We start from the raw sequence: 23,897 nt of genomic DNA, 5'->3' as shown, positions 1-23,897 counted from the left end.
CAAAGTTCAAAGCAGGAACAACTCTTTGGCTGAATGCTGGAGGGGTCACAATTTGACAGTTTAGCGGAGTCGAGGTTGTGACAAATTGGTGGCAAGTGCCCCTGCCGCGGCATCTGTCACCGATTTTGACTTATATAATCTTTAACTTGATTACAAATAGAATCCAATAACACCATAATGAAAGCACCCAAAAGACTAACAACTTCACCACCACTTAACTTAACTTCGGAATTTAAGAAGTAGCCTACCTATTTGAGAGTCTTAAAATAAAAAAAGTTATTTTTGCTTTTTACTCCAAAGTGTAAAAATGTACTTACAATCAATCAATCAGTTTATTTATTTGTCACAAACACAAACATGAAAAGAATACAAAATATGCAATAATCTGTTGTGTGTCATATGACGAGGAGACTGCGAAAAGACCAAGCGGTCATCTAGTCAGCAGCCACCTCAAGCTAGGTGATGTAGGTTTTCTTGTTTTCGACCATCAATATGTCCGCATGTATTATCGTTTTTCATTACCTGCGAGAAGTCTATTTTCTAGTGTTGGTTATGAGTTGTCACAATGCAAAGTCGCAAGCAAGTTAATATATACCCAGAAAAGAAGACCTTATATAAAAAATTTTCAAGTGGATTCTCAGTTTTTCAAGTGTTCTTGCATGGTGTAAAAGGCTACAGGAAACAGTTTTCTGTTGTAAAAGTAGTGTTTAGTTAGTCAAAATTGCGGCATAGTTTCTTCAGAAAAGGAACAATATGAAACTGAAAGCAACTGCAGAAATTGTTTTGTAACATTATGTCTGTTTAATCAAAAAGCTTGAATAAATTCATTTCACCATAGATATATATTATATAAACTGTTTTATACTGCTCGCAGCATAATAAAGAACACACGCTACCTTGTATATCTAGCTTGTTTAATACTTCTTCAGTCTTGCTCAATTTAGTTTTGAAATTTGTTTTTGCATTGCAAGTCTTTGAAAGATAATGTCATCCCAAAACACTGTTGTGTTGGATAATGGTGCTTGTTCACTAAAGATTGGTCAAGCTAATACAGATACAAGGTTTAGAAATTGTTTATTTTTTCAATGGTTCTTCAATCAGTGTAATATTATTAGTATCTTTCCTACTTGATTCAAAGAAGCATAGTGTAAACCTTTTCCTTCTGCTGTTTTTTTTTTTTTTGCATTCTGACGAAGAAAAATAAATTGAATTGAAATTAACTTAGTTTGCTGTTCCAAGTGATTTATTGTTATCCAACTATTTGGTCATGGTAAATTCAATGTTTAATTTTCGCCAACATCAAAAGAACAACACACACTTCTTTATTATTTGTGATGCTATTTTTGTCTTATGTAAAGTTGCACCACAAGCAACAGACAGTATATACATAATCGGTTAGATGTAATTTTGAAATGTCAAATACAGATTTACCAAATCACTATATCACGAGAAAGAAAGTTTCTCAATTACATCCTTGGAAAAGCAATACTTTCAATAGATAAAGTTTGTATATTACGCTTTACAGGATTCTACCAAACACAATTTTTCGATCGAAGACTGAAAGGAGGAGGAATTATATTTCTAGTCAAATTAACGCATGCAAAGATTTTTCCAGTTTATTTTACTTGTTACCATTTCAAAAAGGATACCTATTGAATTGGGATGTTCAAAGACAAATCTGGGATTATATCTTTGGCAAAGATGTACTCAATGTAAGTTTAATTAGATCTTGAGATGTTTTCTCAAATTACAGCATTTGTCATGACGATGCGGTGTTAATTTGATGTTCTGTATGAAAAAACTATGTATCTGCACATGGTGCTAAAAAGTTTGTACATATATATTTGTAACATTGATTTAAAGCAAACATCTATACAACAGTAGTACCGGTGTTTTGTTGTTTGATTATGCTGTGTGTTATTTGAAAACAATAGTTACACCGGGAGGTTAGCCTATACACTATAACTTTCCAAAAAGATCATGAAAAATTACAAGAGGTTTACTTGTTGAAAATAGGGCTGTAGGTCATGCAATTAAGTAAAAAAGTATTGAAAAATTATTATTTAATTTTTGTTATTCTTTTCTACCGAAGTCGAATTCCACTGAGTAAACATGTCCTTTTTATATATACAATGGCACTGTGCACAACTGGTTAAATTTTTCGTGGCAAGAAAAATGTGAAGAGGTCTTGTCACTTTATAGTGATTCTGTTCTGCAAAAGAACAGATGTTGAATGCTTGACTGTATTGCTGTTTGCGTTTTCAACCTTGCACTGATTTTGACATGTGATTGATCACGGATTGATCTAATTGCATAATCGCTTACTTCTTCTCGATTGGCATGTTGGTAATATGGTCATTTCATCTCGAACCACTGTTATTTGTGACCTTATCTTGAAGCACTGTCATAACATCTTTTTGTGCATTAAATTACAATATTTTTGCAGTTAAAATGCAACGAAACGAACATTGTGATCACAGAACCACACTTCAATTTTGCCTCCATTCAAGAGACTATGAATGAAATCTTTTTTGAAGAATATGAATTTAAAAGTATACTGAGAACAAATCCTTCCACATTGTCAACCCAACAAGTGAGTTATTTTTGTTTTTAAGTTGTTGTTTATTTGTAAGTTACCTTTTTTTGTAAATATTTCTCAATTTAATGATTTTGAAATTTTAGTATGGCATGGAAAATCCTGATGAAGATTGTTGCCTCGTTGTCGACACCGGATATTCGTTCACTCATATTGTTCCTTATCACAAAAAATCAAAAATTGTAGAAGCCGTTTGCCGGTAAGTCTGCTCACTTTTTGACACTATACACGACAAATCTGAAGGTTGATTTGAATTTCGTATAGTTATTTGGCAAGTTTGATAATAATGATTGTTTAGCTTAGCATTTGGCAAATTTGTCATTGTGAGGTATTAAAACTTGTCAGTGACTACTGACTGATAGCGTTGACCTCGTGCCTATGTGTCAGAAATGTTTCGGTTGCAAAGCCGAGTAGTAACAGCCGTGGTACGACGTTTAAATCGGGCGCTGGTTCGGCACCGCTCAAGAGCTCGCGAGTCGCGACGGTATCTTTGACCGGACACTTAATGGCTTGTCTGAAAGCGGACATGCATCCACCCTTCTTTTTCTTACTTCACATATTTCTGTTTCTTTTCCACACAAACTACCTATATTCAGAGGTGGGCATTTCCTATTTAAAAAAAATCTTGCAACCAGCTACTAGGGCTAAAGTAGCGCGCGCTACCGCTGCTTTTCCCGTTATTTTTGTATTAAACGGACACAGCACTTTGTGACGTCAAAACGACCTTGAAAACACTGCCAGTTCAACGTTGTTATACAAAACACGTTGTAGATGGAATTAATTGTTATGTATCTTTCAAAAACACGAGCATTTCAAAATGTGAGTTGCTGAGCCCTGCCCGTTTTGGCTTCGGCACGTCTTTTCCAACGAACAAAAGTGTCTCCACAGCAGCACTAGAAAAAATGGCGAATGGAGGTGTTGCATTTAATAAACGTACGTTTTAAATCGGGACTGGGAAAGCTCAAGGACTTGCTTCTGTCTGAAAAAAGGCTTCTACAATTGATGTTTCTTTCCATACCGTTTTTTCATGCGATGGCACCAACACATCAAAAAATTCATCACCGGAGTCGTGACTGGTGTTGGTGTCAGAGGTGTGTCACTCGCCTTGTCGGTATCAATGTGGCTTGATGTTTCCCGCAATAATCGAGTCATTTCTGCCTTGATTTTTTCACGCATTGTTGCCATAAAAATCTTCAAAAACGAGTCTTTTTTTAACTTTAAATTGGAAAGTAGCGGGTAGCCGGAGTACGACTGAAAGAAATGTAGCGCCTCTCGGTTACCGCTACATTGGAAAAAGTAGCGCCGCTTTTGCAGCCGCTATTTTAACAGAAATATAGCGCGCTACTGTCCACCTCTGCTTGTATTCTAGCATCTATTCCTCACTCCATAATTTTTTTCTGAAAAACATATTTTCTGAACCCAGAGATTTTTCGTAGCCCTTCCCCATCTAAGGGCTGCTGTGGACTAGAGGCATTTTTTTATTTTGTTGCATCAGCAATCAAAAAAGGTAAAAATTTTATATTGGTTTCAGTTTTTGTGTCACATGCTGTTGATATTATACATTTTCTGACCACAGCATGGATGTTGGAGGAAAGCTGCTGACAAACCACTTGAAAGAAGTCATTTCTTATCGACAGCTACAGGTTATGGATGAAACTTATGTTATGAATCAAGTAAGTGACTGAAACGTCATGCTCCATCTGGACTGCTGACGTAAACGATTTTATTTGAGTTCACAAAATACATACGAATTTGAATTCAAGTTGTTCATATATTAATTTTGTGTCTATGTTGATCACGTGTTTTGCAAAGTAAAGCGTTTTCTATATCAGTGTTGAAAGGTCATAACTGTTTTCTCAATAGACTATACTCAGCATCACTTGCTGTATCAGACCTCGTTCGACTAGCCTTGAATCCAATTAACTTGTTTTGGTTCTATTAATTAAGCAGAGTTGAATCTTTAATGTGTTAAATTTTCTTAGTTTTCACCGTTACTTGCAGTGGTTTTGCTGTGATGATCGAAATTTCCTTTTTTTAAATCTTTTTCTGAACTTACTAAATCTAAATTGGAAATTGGTTATTCGACTTCAGGGAATTTTCTATTTTGTGTCCCGCTAAGAATGGGATTGTACTTCGAAGTTTCAACTATACCAAGTTACCGTAATCTGCCGTAGACCGTTTGTTGTTTTCTAAATAATATGCCAAGAAAACTATAGGAATAGCAAAGAATGACAGGTTAATGCACTATTGTGTCGTTTTCTAATTTTTGCAATCAAAATGATTACGGTAAGCATGAAAGCATTGGTGTAATCTGGGAATTCGTCTCTATTACAAATTTGGTTTCATCTGGCAATGTACCTAGGTGAAAGAAGATACTTGTTTCGTCAGCATGGAGTTCCACAAGGACATGGAGTCGTGCCAGAAAAAGGGGAAAGAAAACACCGTGATGAGAGACTATGTTTTACCCGATTATACCCAAGTTAAACGTGGATATGTCAAGGTGACGTATATCTTATCCGCAATGTGGGGCCATAGGTGGAGCCAGAGGGGTGCAAAGGGGCTATGGCCCCCCTTAATTTTTAAAATTTTATCTATTAATATTTAAATTTCTAGCATGTACGAGCAGACCGTCAGTCATTAGGTTGGTCTTTATTACACCTGTTCGATACTGTGTTAATCTACATTGCAGATCACCTATGGTGATCAACCCATATTGATTTTGAATTTCAAACGTTTAGCTAGCTTGTTATAATTAGTTTACTCAGAAGGCAACATCTATACAAGTACAATTGGATGGATTTTTTTTACAAAATTTTAAGATTTCTAGAAATTGATTGAGAAGGTTGTTGACCAACGAGATGCTGATTGCCACATAGAAGCAAAAATTTCGTCAAAAGCATGGAAACTGGTCAAAATGTGTACGCAAACTTGAAGTCAAAATGCGCTATGCAAACGAATGAACAGGAATATGACTTCCATTGCTCAGATTGTGATATTCTGTGCTTCAAGGAGCCTAACATCTTTTGTGCGGACATTTCGACATAAAGAGAGTTTTTTTTAATCTTTGATTTTGCGTTTATGCTAGAGATGAAAATTTTTTAAGGCATTTTTCTTAAATAGCCAGGAAAGTCAAGTAAAATAGACCACAAGCCCAATGATACAAAATGGTATTCTCTTGCTTAGCCAGCAATATAACATTGCAATAGATCGTCACCGAGGCTAACTAATCGTTTATGTCTGTAACAGTGACGATCGGTGAGGGAAAGCAGTGCTTACCTGAGCGAAAACTATGCAAAATATAATGACTGAATTCTAGGTTTAACTTCTTATTATTTTTATGACGTCTATTTTAACTTGAAAATTACTGTGTTCGTGACTAGAATTACTCGTAACGCTTGTGAGTAGTCTAAGTCCTCACCAAACCGCATGTCTTGCCTATAAATGCCAATTAACGCAAACGCTTCTGTCAGAAACAATCACTGAGGCTCCAGGGAAATCAACTTTCGAAGTTGCTTTCCCCACGTTCAAAAACGTCAAAAAACGCCTTCGTTTTTATCCAATCATCACTCGTTTTGCAAAACGTCACCAGCTGCTTAGCCAATCAGATGTGTTATGGTTAGAGTTGCTTTTCCATTGACGTCAATGCGTACAATCGCTAGACTATTTTGTAGTTGCCCAAATCAAAATGATGCATTTATGAATTTTATGAAAAAATTAAAGACTTTGTAAATTTTGATGCCGAGTCAACTGCATCATGCCAATTTGGGCAGTTTTACTGTATAAACAGACTATGATCAGATAATTTCATATTTTTTTGTTGCCCAAATCTAAACGATACAGTTATGTTAATGGGGAAAATTTATGAATTTGTTCATTTTGTGGAAACTGCCTCACGCTAATTTGGGCAGTTGCATAAACAGACTAATCAGTTTCATCAGATAATTTCATGTTTTCAGCTGCCCAAATCAACACGATGCATTTGTGAAAATTAATAAAATTAGCTATACAGCAAATTTTGCGTTTTGATTTGGGCAGTTTCACAAAAGTATTAGAGACATATTTTGGTGGCTGCCCGAATTGGCATGATGCAGTTGGTTAAATGCATTTCGTGAAAATTTTGCTGCACATTTCTTGTGCAAATAAAAAGCTGTACTTAGTTTGATAGATAAAAGATATTAATTTATAGTTTTTCTTAATTCATGCAATTTTGTAGCTTTTCATATAGCAAATTTTGCCCTAATAATTGCAAGATTTTGCCCAAATTTGCGAAGTTTTGAAACAACAGGGGGGCAGCTGCCCCCCCCCCCCCCTGCCTCGTACGGCTATGACAAACACACATTCGCAAACCAAGTCATTGCGGCGTTACCCGCAACAACTGTTGAGGCTCAGATGTCTTTTTAGTGCAAAGAAGCAACTCGACATCGTTAGGCTACGCGCTTAGCGATGACTTCCGATCTCCTCTCAGACTTGTGTGTGCTTTATTGCCAAGGTGAAAGGGTCAATGAGGAGAAGATAATGAGCCGTTGGCGGAAAGGAATAAAGATATTCAGTTTATCTTGAAAGGATCCTGTTTTAGATAAAAAAAAGTTTGGAAAAGTGGATTTTATGACGATAAAAGCTGATGACTTCAAATTGCGCACTAAATTAGTTTTTTCCAATCCTGCATTTTTCGTCATATGCTTGGATAAACGGTGCCTGAAAGTACAATTAATCGCTTAAAGTCAAAATATTTCGTCTCTTTGAAATTTTGGGGTCGCTACGCCATTGTGTGGGTGTCGGCCAGGTTTGACATGTGCTGATATAGCTTTGATTTTCTATTATTTCAAATTCAGCCACCGCAAGAGGGCACTACGGCTAAGTCGAAGACGCAAGAGCAAATTATTCGACTAACTCATGAGCGATTCACTGTACCCGAAATACTCTTCCACCCTTCCGACGTCGGAATACCTCAAATGGGACTTGCAGAAGCCATCCTGTACTCCGTCAACAAATGCCCTGAAGGTATGCTCGCTTTTCATATAACCTAGTAATTTTTAAGATTTTCCGTGACTAAAAAGATTTGAATTCCTCTTACTGTACTTGTCGCTGACTGAGATTTTGAAATCAAAACTGGTCTTATAGCAGCGGGCTCGATGTAACTGACATCCCTCAAGACGAAATTGAAATTTTCTATGAAACAAACTAACAGCAGAGCGTCAACGTGTTTGTTTATCTTTCACTTTCTCCACAGAACATCAACCTCACATGCTGCGTAATATTTTATTAACGGGGGGAAACTGTCATTTTCCTAACTTCAAAGAGCGATTGGAAAGAGACGTGAGGATGCTTGCTCCTGACGAATTTGATGTGCATATTTCACTACCAAAAAAGTAAGAAACAACGTTCAATATAGCAACAATAAAATATACAATACTTAACATCACATTGAACACGTATGATTTCTTGCAGTCCTGTGACGTACGCCTGTGACGGTGGAGTAACGTGGTCGAACACAGCAGAAATGGCGGAACATTGGCTGACACACGAAGAATATCAAGAAGGCGGCCAAGCTGCGTGCGCTCGACAATTTTCATCGATATGAGTGATAAATGTAGGCGTTGTGGCTACGTCGCGATGATTGAAACAAATGACCATTGCTGAGGGATGAGGATGTCATGTTATTGCCATAGCATTAACTGTGTGCAATATTTATGTAGGAAAAGAATAGGTAAATTTGACCTAAAATCATTGCCGGGGACAGGGGTCACGACATGAACTCTACCACTTCATCAAGTTCCCGTTGTCTGGCTTCGTGGTGAGCCCATCGATCTTCTGCCAACCTTGGAGTGATATTCCACTTGTCATGGTATATTCGTATTGAACACGTCGGGCATTTCTTACCGTCTGCAATAAACGCAAACTTTTAGGAAACTCTCAAATTGGTTTGTAGCGACAGGAAGATGAACCCTCCTTTATACGATTTCATGTACAGTTGGCTACTGTATGAAGGGGGAACGGTGAAAACAGCTGTAGTACAATAATTAGCCTATATAGAAACTTTTCCTCATGCCTTGAAGCTGTCAACCAGATAAGCTTTTACTCTATTCTAACCTTGGAAAGGCGGGGTCTTCATATATTTATCCAGGCAACCATGGTGGAACAAGTGACCGCAATAAACTCTTTCGGCGTATTTGTCGTGTTTTCCATCCGTGACCACGTCCTTATTTAAGAAAATAAAACTTAATTAAATAGTCTAATCCGTTGAATTTATATTATCACTGCAGAACAATATTCTACCACGTTGTCCATAGTTTACCTTCGGGTTGTCTGGTAAGGTTGCGTCTCCACATAATGGGCATGGTTCAACTGGATAACGTTTCGCACAGTTTTTAATTAAAAATTCCATAATCTTCTGAACGTGTGGGCTTGGTTTGAATGGCGGCAATCTAAAAAATATTGGAAAAAAATGAAATCAGAGAAATTCCGCCATGGTTAAGGTGGCTAAATTCAAAAACCGGCGCTGGAATAATTATTTCCACACTAGAAACACAGCTTCTGAAGTTTGTTTTTTTTTCATGCAATAAATGTCCGGATCGACTGGACATCATCATTTACAGTCTGTGTTAGCCCACTGCAGAGCGAAATTGTCATTTTCTTGCCAATCCAGTCGACCGTGTGTTCGATCGATCGATCGTAATACCAGATGACTGCATTAAAAAGTGATTCTTGCGTGTTCCTATAAAACAAATCCGCCATATTTTTTACAGATTGCGACTTGCTTTTTATATGACGTGTTACAACTGTATAGAAAGATTATGACGATAAACAAAAACATATTGGCGTCATGGTGAAAAAAGTAAGAAAAGATTCATTTAATATGTAATGTTGGTCCCTGAAAGTATTCGATCACGGTGGGGCATGTTCTTTGCTTGACTCTTTACAAAGCTTTGGTTTTGATCTTTCATCCTCGGACTGACAAAGCCTTGATAGGTTATTACTGGTAGTTTCGCATACTTGTAGAGTAGAGGCTCTTGACACAGGGCCGGTTGCCGAGATTGACAGAGTGAAGTTTCTGATTGTTGCCGGGGAATTATTCCATCCATTAGATGCCGCTGAATGGAGAACAGTCGCTCACACCCCGAGAGTCGAACCAGCGCCGCTTAATCTTGAGACTTCTTCGTTCACGAAGTCACGCGCTAACCATCTGGGCTATCGGGACGAACAAGCTGGCAACGTATCGCTTCGTCCTGACAAAACATGTACGAGCCGCAGGTTGTAGATATTAGATAGCATTAGAAACAACATACTTTATATTCTTTTTAAGCGGTGGTTCCACAGCTTGCCTCGCAAATTCTCGTGCTTGGGATATGAAATAGTAAGCCAAAGTGGCTGGAAAGTTGTGGCTGTCGATTTTAATTGTCACTCGCTCAGTTGGATATTCGTCAGGAACTGTCATTGAGAACTGAAAAACATAATAGCGCCTTGAATGATAAGAAAATGTAAATACTTTATGCTGTACAGTCACGGCAACATGGCTTGTATGGCACGAATTTCAACATACTTTTAAAAAATATCCTTTTTTCTTGACGTCGACTGAGATATGACCTTGCTTTTGCTTCATTTTCATGTTGTCCTTTTCCTGGATATGCGAGAAAAACGTTATGTAAGTAGTAGTATGGTACTCATTAGTTTTAGTTCAGTCTAGGACACTGAAAGCGTATTTCACTAAGTATCTCTACTTTGCACCACTGTTAATTTTAAGGTAACGCCATGTGTCGAAACGTCGATTTCAATGCTAATTAGTGAAATTAAGATGTGTCAACCGGCGTATAAATTTCAAACACTCACGTTGTATACGTATATGTGTCACATGGCCTCAAACAAGTATCATATATTTAAATATTTAACTTCAATACTTTACCTCAAGCAGTTGTTTCCGTGCATATGTCAATTCATCTCTGCAGGTTATAAGAGGATTTTCATCCATAAACTTTCGAAGAAACAAAATTAACTGTATGACCTGAGCACAATAGTTTTTAACGTCAATACTCGTATGCTTGCAGTAAGGCTGTCGGAAAAAACGATAACGTCGATGAAGAAAGCAACAGGAACTGCCACTTTTATGACAGACTTACAGCTCAAAAACATGAAGCAGCATAAAATTTATAGAATAATTTACGTTTTCAAGTTTAGGATATGTATGTGAGCATCAACACCAAACGGTGATAGCAGCGCTAGCATTTACACAAAATATCAGTTACATACACAGCAAAAAAAAGAAAAATTGAAATTGTTTAGTAGGCTTTGAATTACTGTACGATATCAATTTATTTACTTGTTTTTGTCCTGCATACTTCTTGAGTTCTTGATCACAAATTTGACCTATGTTTGCTACAAGGGCTGGAGAAAAAACTTTACTTTTTATTTCCACTAATAAAATGTCTTCAGGGTAGTTTTCTGGAAACTGAACGCATGCCGTAAGCTCTCTAAATTTTGTCTTCCTAAAAATTATAAGTTTAGGTTACACAAACAAGCCTCTGTTTTGACAGGATTAATTTTTATAATTACAAGAAAATCAAATTGGTTGGGAAGTAGTTCTGATGCCCACAGCAAATTTTAAAATCCCATCAAGCACAAAAACTACAGTTAAAGCTCGATAACTTGAAACTCTTCTTATCTCGAAGGAGGTTGAGTGGTCCCTGCAAAACGCTTATCAAATACATGCATATGAGCTACGGAAACGGATAGCTCGAAGCAATTTGATCGGTTCCTTCAACTTCGAGCTTAGACTGTATTTTAAGTTTATAGTATCTACTGATACTGTGGATACAATTATTAAAATTATTCTGATGGTTACCAACCTCATTTGACTTTAGTGTATCTGCAAAGGTTGACTAGATGTCTTTTATATATATTATTTTTATACTTCTACTATTGACATGACAAGTATTTGGCTAGAGAATAAACATTAGACCTCCCCAATCCCCGGACTTTTTTTTGTTTTCATCTATATTGTGACTTTTCTGCATGGGTTTTCAATGCTGATTTCAAAAATATGCATAAAATTTTTTTTCGATCAACGTCTGGGAAGTTATTCGCTGTTGCTTAGCAACAACTTTTCATAAAAATTACAAAAATCTCCTTTAAAACCCCTTTACTTTTAACCTGGTATCCTGATATCTAGATTATCTGAAAGCATTTCTTCTGCTGAAGAATTTAAAAAAAAAATTATTAAAATTGGACAATCGGTACCAGAGTTATAACCGTTTAAGTACCCAGATTATGCAGTCACGCATGACTGATTTTTGTTAATTTATTACCAAATGATACTAGAAAAATGGTGAAAGTTGCTGTCAAGGGGTTTTTGGGGGTAAGGAGTTCAAAAAATATATTAAAAAGTGTCTCAGAGCAACAGAAAAAAAGTTATTAAAAAATTGATACGAACAGTCATGCATGAATGATTTTGTCGCAATCGCTTCATTCCTACAATGAGATGTATTCCTTAGGCACCACAAACGTTAAATGCCTGGAGTCATATACAGTATAACGTGGAACCGATCATCTCAATGTAGCTAATATCTGGGTACCCATTGCACTTGATGTTAGAATACACGCTTCATTGCTCGGAAAGAGCTCTGATCAAGTGCAAGATGGTCACAGTCCGCCACAATTTCAATAGCATCTCTCACCCAGCATAATGTAGTCTATGTATCTAAATCATGTGGCAAAAAATGGATTAAGTCAGCTGAACTTAACGATAACCTTCTGTAATGCATTTCAGGTTTCACTATTGATCAGTTAGCATTTTCTACTTGTATCTTGTATGATTAATATAGCGTATTGTATACACTTCTACTTTCTAATATTCCGTGTGTATTCATGTATCCATCATGGAGCTGAGGAAGAGTAAAATAAACAATGGTGGTTTGCTTGGTAATTTGCAGCCTTTAAAACATTTTAAGGAAGGACAATTTAGACCAACTATTGGAGATGTTCTTCAGAAATACATATATCATCTTCAATTAAATCCTCGTAACCACCAGAGTGGGAAGCTCGCAGCTTGAGATCGAGCAGTATGTCCAGCAAAAGTATGGCAGCCTGCTTGCATTCCACTGATGACAAAACAAAATATCCAAAACAAAATTATTCGTTTGGTTGATGAATACAAGAAATACAAACATGACAAAAAGGAATCTGCTGCCTTAATTAAATTTTGAGAAACACTGACAACACGATTTAGGATATCTGCTAAGAATGCCGAAAATCTTAATAACAAAAACAAAACATTGCTACCAGAAGATAAGGCAGAAGGTATCCAGTTTCTTAAATTACTTGAAACAATCCAACCAGCATCTCTTGGACCCCTTGATAGAAAGAGGTTGAAACGCTTCAAGAATTATGCATTAAAGAATCGAATAAAGGTAATAAAGTATGATGTATGTTTATTCCCAGTATGCTTAACAACCCAATGATTTTTAAAGTAACATACCTATTAATTTTTGATACGGATGCATAAACAAGACATTTTTTACAAATAAATGCAGATTCTCAGTGCAGATTCGACTTAATTTATTGGGAAAATGACGAGGAGAGGAAATTAAGTCCTGAGGTAGATGGCTGAGAATCTGCATTTATCTGTAAAAAACGTCTTGTTTATGCATCCGTATCAAAAATTAATAGGTATGTTACTTTAAAAATCATTGGGTTGTTAAGCATACTGGGAATAAACATACATCATACTTTATTACCTTTATTCGATTCTTCAATGCATAATTTGTGAAGCGTTTCAACCTCTTTCTATCAAGGGGTCCAAGAGATGCTGGTTGGTTTGTTTCAAGTAATTTAAGAAACTGTATATCTTCTACCTTATCTTCTGGTAGCAATGTTTTGTTTTTGTTAATAAGATTTTCGACATTCTTAGCAGATATCATAAATCTTGTTGTCAGAGTTTCTCGAAATTTAATTAAGGCAGCAGATCCCTTTTTGTCATGTTTGTATTTCTTGTATTCATCAACCAAACGAATAATTTTGTTTTGGATATTTTGTTTTGTCATCAGTGGAACGCAAGCAGGCTGCCATACTTTTGCTGGACATACTGCTGTCCCGCAAAAGGGATGCACAATACAGAATACCTGGCTATTCTAGAATACTTAACTTCGAATCCAGAATTTCGAATCTATTCTGAAATTACGCGGCAATTTTTTTCAAATAATATTGAACAAAAAGCAAAAATATTTGTACATTATTTTGAATTGTATTAGTATCACATGTCAAACAGAGTATAACATATGATAAATCAAGCATCATACGATTAGGGTTGCCAGATTTTTTTCTCAAAATAGTGAACATTTTGAACCCTCTAACTACTACTAAAAACTTGGGCATCACACTGTTTAGGCCTATAGTACAATAAACATGCAACTGTTTGGGTGGCAGCTGACTTTTGTGACCTTTTGGTCTTTCGCTGCCATCCTTGTTGTGCGAATTATTTGTGTTTATTGTGTTTTTGTATATTTTCTCTTTTTTTTCTTTCTTTTTTGACAACAAAACAAAAAATAAACTGAACTGAATTCGTCTGCAGTTCTGATAACTGCGTGAACCATATGAAGGAAAAAAAAGAGGCGCTTGGAACAAACAGTCCATGAAGAAAAAAATCGGCGCGCAAGACGGAAAATATCAATTTTACATTTGTTTAACGTCGCACACTGTTCATTTAACAGATTTATTTTCGAATCCTGATATCCGAAAAGAAACTGCAAATGCGATTCGAATACATTGAGATTCGATATTCTGTATTGTGCATCCCTAATCAGACAGCAGAAGTGTATACAATACGTTATATAATCATACAAGATACAAGTAGAAAATGCTAACTGATCAATAGTGAAACCTGAAATGCATTACAGAAGGTTATCGTTAAGTTCAGCTGACTTAATCCATGTTTTGCCACATGATTTAGATACATAGACTATTATACATTATGCTGGGTAAGAGATGCTATTGAAATTGTGGCGGACTGTGACCATCTTGCACTTGATCAGAGCTCTTTCCGAGCAATGTAGCGTGTATTCTAACATCAAGTGCAATGGGTACCCAGATATTAGCTACATTGAGATGATCGGTTCCACGTTATACTGTATATGACTCCAGGCATTTAACGTTTGTGGTGCCTAAGGAATACATCTCGTAGGAATGAAGCGACTGCGACAAAATCATTCATGCATGACTGTTTGTATCAATTTTTTAATAACTTTTTTTCTGTTGCTCTGAGACACTTTTTAATATATTTTTTGAACTCCTTACCCCCAAAAACCCCTTGACAGCAACTTTCACCATTTTTCTAGTATCATTTGGCAATAAATTAACAAAAATCAGTCATGCGTGACTGCATAATCTGGGTACTTAAACGGTCATAACTCTGGTACCGATTGTCCAATTTTAATAACTTTTTTTTTTTAATTCTTCAGCAGAAGAAATGCTTTCAGATAATCTAGATATCAGGATACTAGGTTAAAAGTAAAGGGGTTTTAAAGGAGATTTTTGTAATTTTTATGAAAAGTTGTTGCTAAGCAACAGCGAATAACTTCCCAGACGTTGATCGAAAAAAAATTTTATGCATATTTTTGAAATCAGCATTGAAAACCCATGCAGAAAAGTCACAATATAGATGAAAACAAAAAAAAGTCCGGGGATTGGGGAGGTCTAATAAACATAATACCTTTTGTCTACAAATAGACATTATTTGCTCAACTTATGCATGCAAAAACCTAATTTCAGTAATTCTGTTACCTAGGAAGTTCCGGAACTACTTGAGAATCGCTGATTAACTTCAATAGGTCAGAAGTGGGAAACCTAGTTATGATAGCGAGGTGCATGAATAGTGATGGCGGGACACAAAACTTTAAATTTTAGATTGGTCAACAAAATAAAAAGCAGCTCTTCTAATTAGGATTGCACAAATGTTGTCTTTCTTTCAAAAACTTATTTAACATGTCTGTCACATCTATTGAGGTGGCTAAAAGTTCTTTGTGATGAGTGGTGTGGAAACCCATGATGTTTCTACTTGTAATTGCAGTGTTGCACTTTCACTTTTCTACTAGGAACAGGAGATACTCAGATACATTCAAAATAAATCTAATTCATACAAAATAATAGTTTGTTTTGCTTTTCTTTAGGCTACTGTGATTTATATGCCATAAACAAAGCGTAAGTTTTATTTTACAACTTATATCAAGCCTTTTATCAAACACATAGGATAAAAGACCTTTTGCTGGATCACCACCACAATTGTTGAACCTGAGTAAAAATTTGAAAACATGTTTAGCATATGAAATGCAGACCAACAAGGCACTTAAACATTAGATGGCTTTGACACAAAGTTAAGTGCATTAACGAAGTCTAACAAGGGCCATATTAAACTATCTAATGGGCCATATGTGGTCCGCAGAATTCCCACTCCTGATCTGGGTTAAAGTAACAGTATGACATATGGTAGAACCAAGTTGAGAACAATAAAAGTTTTTAAAGTCATTTTTAAATCCAAGTAAAAAGGCGATTTACAACTGCATTATTGGTTAAACAGCAAACATATTTATACTAACAAAATTTACATCATTGCTCAATAGTTCATGCAAAAAAGTAAAACTTACAAAATTTTAATGGATACAAGAGCTTTATGACATGCAATGATTTCAATTAAGTCAACTTTTGAAGCCAGATTCTTTTGAACCTCTTTGATCTCTTCTTCAATTAATGCCATCCAGGTGTGCAACTTATTGCAAAGACTGGACTAATTTTTATTGTTGAAACACTTACTTGAGATCTAAAAAAGACTTTTAATTACATGTTGCATGAAATATTGGGATGGTTAGATAATAATTTGCAATCTTAGTACCGTGATGTTTTTCAGCAAAGATGAGAGGAACCACAAAACAAAACCAACAACAAAAGATTTTCATAACGATAGCTCAAAGATTGGAAAAAATCAATATTTATCCCAATGTCAAAAGATCATTTACCTTTAACAGCAATTTATCTGGGCTTTTTACATTTCCATCACTACATCACAAACACAAGCTAATCAAACAATATAAATGTTCATGAATACATATCAAATATTGCTCAAATATTAAGCTGGAGGGCGTGGAGGCAATATCCTGGATGTAGCAACCATCCTAAAAGCAACTGTGGAATGTGGATGGTGGCCTTCAAGATAACCCAGCACACAATCGCTGGAATAGCTTTCAGCATTTCATTAAGTATGATACTAATGTCTTAAAAGCATTATCTCAAATGATAACACTACGGTACCTTATATTATTATTATTACTATTTATTTGCGTCAGACAAAGTTGTCCATATCCAAAACAAAAACAACGAAATAAAACACAAACTGCAAATGCACAAAGGGGTCATTTCATTATAATTCATCCAGGCCATGGAACCATAAAATTTATAATTGTCCCATTTTTTCACAGTTTAAAATGCTTGAAATTCTGAGTTATTTGGCACAAATTTTGTCAAAATTGGTCGAGCGGTTTTTGTTTTATCGCTATTTTAATGTTTAACCACCAGATGGCGATTTTTTTAGTGAGCCGCATAAAAATGCTCATATCTTGGGACCTAGTTGCCCAATCTTCATAAAATTGGTATCTATCCCCCCATTTTCAGGGATGGGCTTTCCAAAAATGAAGGTTAAAATGAGCTAGGAGTTATACTTTTTGTGATATAAACATTTGTAGTGCTTCGATAGCATGGCCGATTTCGCCATGCGGCCACACATTTTTTTCAAAATTTTTTTGATCATTATTATTAGCATAGATGATATATTCCAAAAATATCTTTTAAATCACTTACAATTCACAACCTCATAATAAAAATTGTGCACAAAAATGCAGAATTTTTAAAATAGTCAAAAACATTGGATTTTATTTTTTTTGGAATTTTGGGATAAGACTTTAGATTTCATTACCACTACTTGTATTACAACTATTTTATGAGCAGAACTGTAGTCAAGCTTTCTTCTCAATGCTAATATTGATGTAGATAACTGACTCCTATTCCAATAATTCTACTTTAATCATTAACAATTCATTAGCCCATACTGGGTGGTCCGCCCCTCCCCCCTTACTACGCCACTGTATGTCAAGCAAAGCATAGTAGTATAATACACTATTACACAAAGTGAAGGAGTCAAGACATAAAGATGAAGGAGTTTAATACATCGAAAGGATGTAATGAGCTTGTCCGATGTGGGAAATAATTATATCATTTTCCAAACATGTCTCGCTGCTACTGGTACGACAGTGTGCACAGTATAATTGTGTTACTTTAATTTGTCAGAAGTTACATTAAAGAACAGCAACAGTCTTAATAGTAAGTGAGTTATATGCAACAATCTAAAAAATACATAACAATCTGAGAAAGAAAGTACATTACAAAATAAAGTCACACTATTCTGACGATATAACTACAAGTCTATACACTTCTGCTATCATTTCTGAATTGGAATACAGTATATAGGCTTTGTCTGCACTGATTATTGTAAAATTACATACATACATCATTGTAAGATTATTAGTGCCAAGAAGTGTACGAAACGTTAAAGATAGTTTTAAGTGACTTTCTGCAATAAAATACAATTAAAAAGGATTCAATAAACCTATAGTTTTGCATGCATAACTAGTGCATCCCATTTTGCATTGAACATTATGTGACACTGGACAAAATATGCTCACTGCAGAGCCATTACAACATGTGAGGGGCAACAATCGGAATGAATAAAAACGCAATTGAACAAGGGCCGCCATGCATGTAAGTAAACCGACAACCACGGTTTCTACCATGTAGCTAAACATCTGAAAGGCAGCATGAATTACTATACAATTGAACACGGGTTGTCATACATGCGAACAAACTTTAAACCACAGTTTCTAGCATGTATTGTACAGTAACAAAGCTCTGTGAAAGGAAGCAAAAATATAAATACAACATAAATGAACAAAGGTTGTTGCACACTTGGACACATAGAACAACATGCCATTATTGTAACATTAGTCAAGACCTAGACAGCAATTTCAGGCAACCAAACCCAACCTAATAGAAGCCAATCAATGCTCTTCTTGAATGCAAATGAAGCGACGATTCACAGTTTCCATGTTTGGAGCCGAAAATATGTATATTCTGCCTGTTATAGTGGAAACTGTCCAAAATCATCATGATTGAAAAAATGTGCATGTAACACTTATCTTCACAGCCAGGCTAATCGAAAGATGGAGAGGGGCCACAAGGATGCATAAAATTGACCAGACCATCACTCTTTTCTTTGTCCACAATAATTCAACAAGCCTAACCCACCACTGTCCGTCATAAACACATGCTACATAAGACATGACACTTACATCTTGGATGTTTATCATTGGGGCTGCCTCGAAGAAACAATGTGTGCCAGCGAATTGTGAATCATCTGATACGCGCTTAAAACTGAAAGAACCAATACAACTTGAACTAAAGTAATGGTATCCATGAGTACTAGGCACAGTGCTTCCACGCTGGAACCTTTGTTCAAAAGTGGTCATTTTTTGCCACAAATCATGGTAAATCTCCATGTGACGAGATTGATGGAGTGGTAAAAAGGAAGCTGGGTAACGAAAGTCTAGGCAGACCAACTGCTAACCAAATTTTGACTGCTGCAGCTGCCTATCAATACTGCTCTGAAGCTGTAACAAGTGTAACTTTCTTCTATATAAAAGCTGAGGAACTGGTGCCAGTGAGAAATACTCAACAAAGATTCCAGCGTGGAAGCACTGTGCCTGGTCTTGAATTTCTTCAATCCAGATGATTTTGGACAGTTTCCACTATAACAGGCAGAATATACACATTTTCGGCTCCAAACATGGAAACTGTGAATCGTCGCTTCATTTGCATTCAAGAAGAGCATTGATTGGCTTCTATTAGGTTGGGTTTGGTTGCCTGAAATTGCTGTCTAGGTCTTGACTAATGTTACAATAATGGCATGTTGTTCTATGTGTCCAAGTGTACAACAACCTTTGTTCATTTATGTTGTATTTATATTTTTGCTTCCTTTCACAGAGCTTAGTTACTGTACAATACATGCTAGAAACTGTGGTTTAAAGTTTATTCGCATGCATGACAACCCGTGTTCAAATTCATGCTGCTTTTCACATGTTTAGCTACATGGTAGAAACCGTGGTTGTCGGTTTATTTACATGCATGGCGGCCCTTGTTCTTGCGTTTTTATTCATTCCGATTGTTGCCCCTCACATGTTGTAATGGCTCTGCAGTGAGCATATTTTGTCCAGTGTCACATGATGTTCAATGCAAAATGGGATGCACTAGTTATGCATGCAAAACTATAGGTTTATTGAATCCTTTTTAATTGTATTTTATTGCAGAAAGTCACTTAAAACTAGTATCTTTAATGTTTCGTACACTTCTTGGCACTAATAATCTTACAATGATGTATGTATGTAATTTTACAATGATCAGTGCAGACAAAGCCTATATACTGTATTCCAATTCAGAAATGATAGCAGAAGTGTATAGACTTGTAGTTATATCGTCAGAATAGTGTGACTTTATTTTGCAATGTTATGTACCGGTGGGGTGTTGTACAAATGTACAATGTACATACTTGCTCAGATTGTTGCATATAACTCACTTTACTATTAAGACTGTCGCTGTTCTTTAATGTAACTTCTGACAAATCAAAGTAACGCAATTGTACTATGCACACTGTCGTACCAGTAGCAGCGAGACATGTTTGGAAAATGATATAATTATTTCCCACATCGGACAAGCTCATTACATCCTTTCGATGTATTAAACTCCTTCATCTTTATGTCTTGACTCCTTCACTTTGTGTAATAATGTATTATACTACTATGCTTTGCTTGACATACAGTGGCATAGTAAGGGGGGGAGGGGCGGACCGCCCAGTATGGGCTGATAAAAAAAATTAAAATCCAATGTTTTTGACTATTTTAAAAATTCTGCATTTTTGTGCACAATTTTTATTATGAGGTTGTTAATTGTAAGTGATTAAAAAGACATTTTTGGAATATATCATCTATGCTAATAATAATGATCATAAAAATTTTGAAAAAAACACGTGGCCGCATGGCGAAATCGGCCAGGCTATCGAAGCACTACAAATGTTTATATCACAAAAAGTATCACTCCTAGCTCATTTTAACCTTCATTTTTGGAAAGCCCACCCCTGAAAATGGGGGGATAGATACCAATTTTATGAAGATTGGGCAACTAAGTCCCAAGATATGAGCATTTTTATGCGGCTCACTAAAAAAATCGCCACCTGGTGGTCAAACATTAAAATAGCGATAAAACAAAAACTGCTCAACCAATTTTGACAAAATTTGTGCCAAATAACTCAGAATTTCAAGCATTTTAAACTGTGAAAAAATGGGACAATTCTAAATTCTATGGTTCCAAAATTTCAATTTTCTGGATGAATTATAATGAAATGACCCAAAGGTCACAGAGAGCCACTTTGGATGCCGTCGGTTTAAAAGCTCACTAAATGGGCTATCTACTGTTACAAATTTATATAGGCCTACAATGAGCGTTGGAAGAATTGAAAGTATTCCAGGGATATCTAAAGAAGGGGATACGAAGGCTCAGAGCGATTGCTGACTCTCATGACACTAGAAGGGCGGTAGTTGGCACCGCGTTAAACATGCGGTTCTTTTTAAAATTGCAGAAAGTTTTGTAGTGCAGCTGGTACACTCAGGCAGCTACACAAGACAGTTAGCAAGTGTTATGTAGAACATATTTAAAGAATACGTGTTTGAAAAGACAGTTGAAAGGTTACCAGTTAACTGTTTTTTTTACAAAACCTTTGCAGTTGGCTAGGTGTAAAGGGATGCAACCTAGTTCGTACCCTAAACAGTTCGTACCCTGAAAAGATCGAGAGAAAAAAGTAAAAAAAGCGGAAGTCGCTGATCGCAGTTTCTGCAAACATTTTAAAATTTTCCCCCTGAAAAGATCGAGAGAAAGATAGCACAAAGCCGAAGTCGCTGATCGCAGTTTCCGCTAACCCTCGCTCATCGCAGTTTCCGTAAACATTTTTTCGCAGTTTCCGCTAACCCTAACCATAGACTAATTTATGCTCTAACCCTAACCTTCGCTGATCGCAGTTTCCGCAAACATTTTTCCGTAGTTTCCGCTAACCTTTACCCCAACCATAGAGTAATCTATGCTCTAACCCTAACCCTCGCTGATCGCAGTTTCGGCAAACATTTTTCCGCATTTTTCGCTTACCCTAACTCGGCCCTAACTCTAACAATCGAGTAATCTATGCTCTCTAACCCTAACCCTCGCTGATCGCAGCTTCCGCAAACATTTTTCCGCAGTTTCCGCTAACCTTTACCCTAACCATTGAGTAATCTATGCTCTAACCCTCGCTGATCGCAGTTTCGGCAAATATTTTTCCGCAGTTTCATTTTTCCGCATTTTCCGTTAACCCTAACTCTCGAGTTTGTTTGCGGAAACTCCAATCAGCGAGTTCAGCTTTGTGCTATTAAACTGCGATCAGCGACTTCGGCTTTTTTTATTTTTTTCTCTCGATCTTTTCAGGGTACAAACTGTTCAGGGTACGAACTAGGTTGCACCCGGTGTAAAGCAAGTATACGGGTAGTTGAATTAACAAGTGATTATGAGCATTCATTGAATATCCATACCTGGTTGTAATAGTGCAATGCAGGTTGCCATAACAAAATTTATTAAACTATGTGCCAATTGCCATTTTACCATAAACAGAGATTATTTAAGATAAATACCGGTAGAAGCCCTTCTATTGTCAGACGTAATAAAAGCCTTCGTATCCCTTTCTCGGTGCTGGTTTAGGATCGGCCGCCTTGGTTAGTGACGTCACAAAAATCTGTGACGTCATGCAAAAAAACGCAACTACTTTTAGGAAGGGTGCAAAAACGCGGAATAGAAGTAAAAGCGGAATGCCTATTGATTTTTAAATATTTGTAGGCATTATTATTGATCTAGCGCTAACTTAAACTTTACTATTTTGTACCAATTCTCAGCAATTCATTTTTACAATAAAAATACTTGCTTTATTAACGTAACAACTTTCACGTTTATATGTTATCTACAAAACGAGCAATCGTGGTTCAGTATAAGCCGCCCACAGTTTGCTGTGATCGATGAATACTGCCTCCACCAAATATGCTGTAGCTTTCTCATTTCTGCTCGGATTTTAACAATTTTACTATCGTTGGATGGCATTATGCTTCATCTACCCGAATGGATTAATTGCCAATCTAAAGTAGGCACTATATTTATGTAGCGCTAACTTAAACTTTATTATTTTGTACCAATTCTCAGCAATTCAATTTTTACAATAAAAATACCAAACCAACACAAATTAAAAGAGTATGTCTTGTTTTATTAACCTAACAACTTTCACGTTTATATGTTATCTACAAAACGAGAAATCGTTGTTCAAACGTAACCGCTCGACGAAGCTTTTTACCAAAACAATGCAAACACAAAGCGATCAGTTTCCAGTGTTCATTACAAGCCGCCCACAGTTTGCTGTGATCAGTGAATACTGCCTCCACCAAATGTGCTGTAGCTTTCTCATTTCTGCTCGGATTTGAGAAATTTTACCATCGTTGGAATGCACGATACTGCATCTATCCAAATTTATTGGTTGCAAGTTTAAAGTATGCATTATATTGATCTAGCGCTAACTTAAACTTTACTATTTTGTACCAATTCTCAGCAATTCATTTTTTACAATAAAAATACCAAACCAACACAAATTAAAAGAGTATGTCTTGGTTTATTCATATGTTAACTTTCACATTTATATCTAATCCACAAAACGAGCAATCGTTGTTCAAACGTAACCGCTCGACGAAGCTTTTTACCAAAACAATGCAAACACAAAGCGATCAGTTTCGAGTGTTCATTACAAGCCGCCCACAGTTTGATGCGATCGGTGAATAGTGCCTCCACCAAATATGCTGTAGCTTTCTCATTTCTGCTCGGATTTTAACAATTTTACTATCGTTGGATGGCATTATGCTTCATCTACCCGAATGGATTAATTGCCAATCTACAGTAGGCATTATATTTATGTAGCGCTAACTTAAACTTTACTATTTTGTACCAATTCTCAGCAATTCAATTTTTACAATAAAAATACTAAACCAACACAAATTAAAAGAGTATGTCTTGTTTTATTACCCTAACAACTTTCACGTTTATATGTTATCTACAAAACGAGCAATCGTTGTTCAAACGTAACCGCTCGACGAAGCTTTTT

The 23,897-nt window shown here is 36.2% G+C and overlaps 2 protein-coding genes across 3 annotated transcripts; one reads left to right on the top strand and one right to left on the bottom strand.

Annotated features, from left to right (window-relative positions):
• Window positions 1–885: 885 nt before the first annotated feature.
• Window positions 886–8,308, top strand: LOC145782782 (actin-related protein 6-like). The gene is made up of 9 exons (XM_082594545.1): window positions 886–1,061; window positions 1,526–1,712; window positions 2,447–2,593; window positions 2,683–2,795; window positions 4,173–4,269; window positions 4,959–5,096; window positions 7,429–7,597; window positions 7,827–7,965; window positions 8,045–8,308. The coding sequence occupies exons 1-9, from the start codon at window positions 985–987 to the stop codon at window positions 8,175–8,177; spliced, it is 1,200 nt and encodes a 399-aa protein (XP_082450671.1). The 5' UTR covers window positions 886–984; the 3' UTR covers window positions 8,178–8,308.
• Window positions 7,848–16,393, bottom strand: LOC145782783 (uncharacterized). 2 transcript variants are annotated; one of them, XM_082594546.1, is made up of 8 exons: window positions 16,225–16,393; window positions 10,911–11,076; window positions 10,497–10,595; window positions 10,137–10,214; window positions 9,883–10,037; window positions 8,892–9,021; window positions 8,687–8,795; window positions 7,848–8,479 (listed from the first exon to the last, which is right to left on the bottom strand). In XM_082594546.1, the coding sequence occupies exons 1-8, from the start codon at window positions 16,332–16,334 to the stop codon at window positions 8,340–8,342; spliced, it is 987 nt and encodes a 328-aa protein (XP_082450672.1). In that variant the 5' UTR covers window positions 16,335–16,393; the 3' UTR covers window positions 7,848–8,339. The 2 variants fall into 2 exon arrangements, with proteins under 2 accessions (XP_082450672.1, XP_082450673.1); XM_082594547.1 differs by lacking the exon at window positions 16,225–16,393 and adding an exon at window positions 15,365–15,830.
• Between the last annotated feature and the right edge of the window lie 7,504 nt (window positions 16,394–23,897).

The sequence above is a fragment of the Aplidium turbinatum genome, chromosome 14, assembly GCF_918807975.1.
Source record: "Aplidium turbinatum chromosome 14, kaAplTurb1.1, whole genome shotgun sequence".
Taxonomy (NCBI): Eukaryota; Metazoa; Chordata; class Ascidiacea; order Aplousobranchia; family Polyclinidae; genus Aplidium; species Aplidium turbinatum.
The sequence above is the reverse complement of the archived record's forward strand: the minus strand, read 5'-3'. Positions and strand labels throughout refer to the sequence as shown.

Excerpts from the sequence above, each read along its gene's own strand:
- LOC145782782 (XM_082594545.1), top strand. The coding sequence starts at position 985 with ATGTCATCCCAAAACACTGTTGTGTTGGATAATGGTGCTTGTTCACTA. Across the intron at positions 2,594-2,682 it reads CCACATTGTCAACCCAACAA|TATGGCATGGAAAATCCTGA; the intron begins GTGAGTTATTTT and ends TTGAAATTTTAG. Across the intron at positions 4,270-4,958 it reads AAACTTATGTTATGAATCAA|GTGAAAGAAGATACTTGTTT; the intron begins GTAAGTGACTGA and ends CAATGTACCTAG.
- LOC145782783 (XM_082594546.1), bottom strand. The coding sequence starts at position 16,334 with ATGGCATTAATTGAAGAAGAGATCAAAGAGGTTCAAAAGAATCTGGCT. Across the intron at positions 10,038-10,136 it reads AAAAAGGATATTTTTTAAAA|TTCTCAATGACAGTTCCTGA; the intron begins GTATGTTGAAAT and ends TATGTTTTTCAG. Across the intron at positions 8,480-8,686 it reads GAAGACCCCGCCTTTCCAAG|ACGGTAAGAAATGCCCGACG; the intron begins GTTAGAATAGAG and ends CGTTTATTGCAG.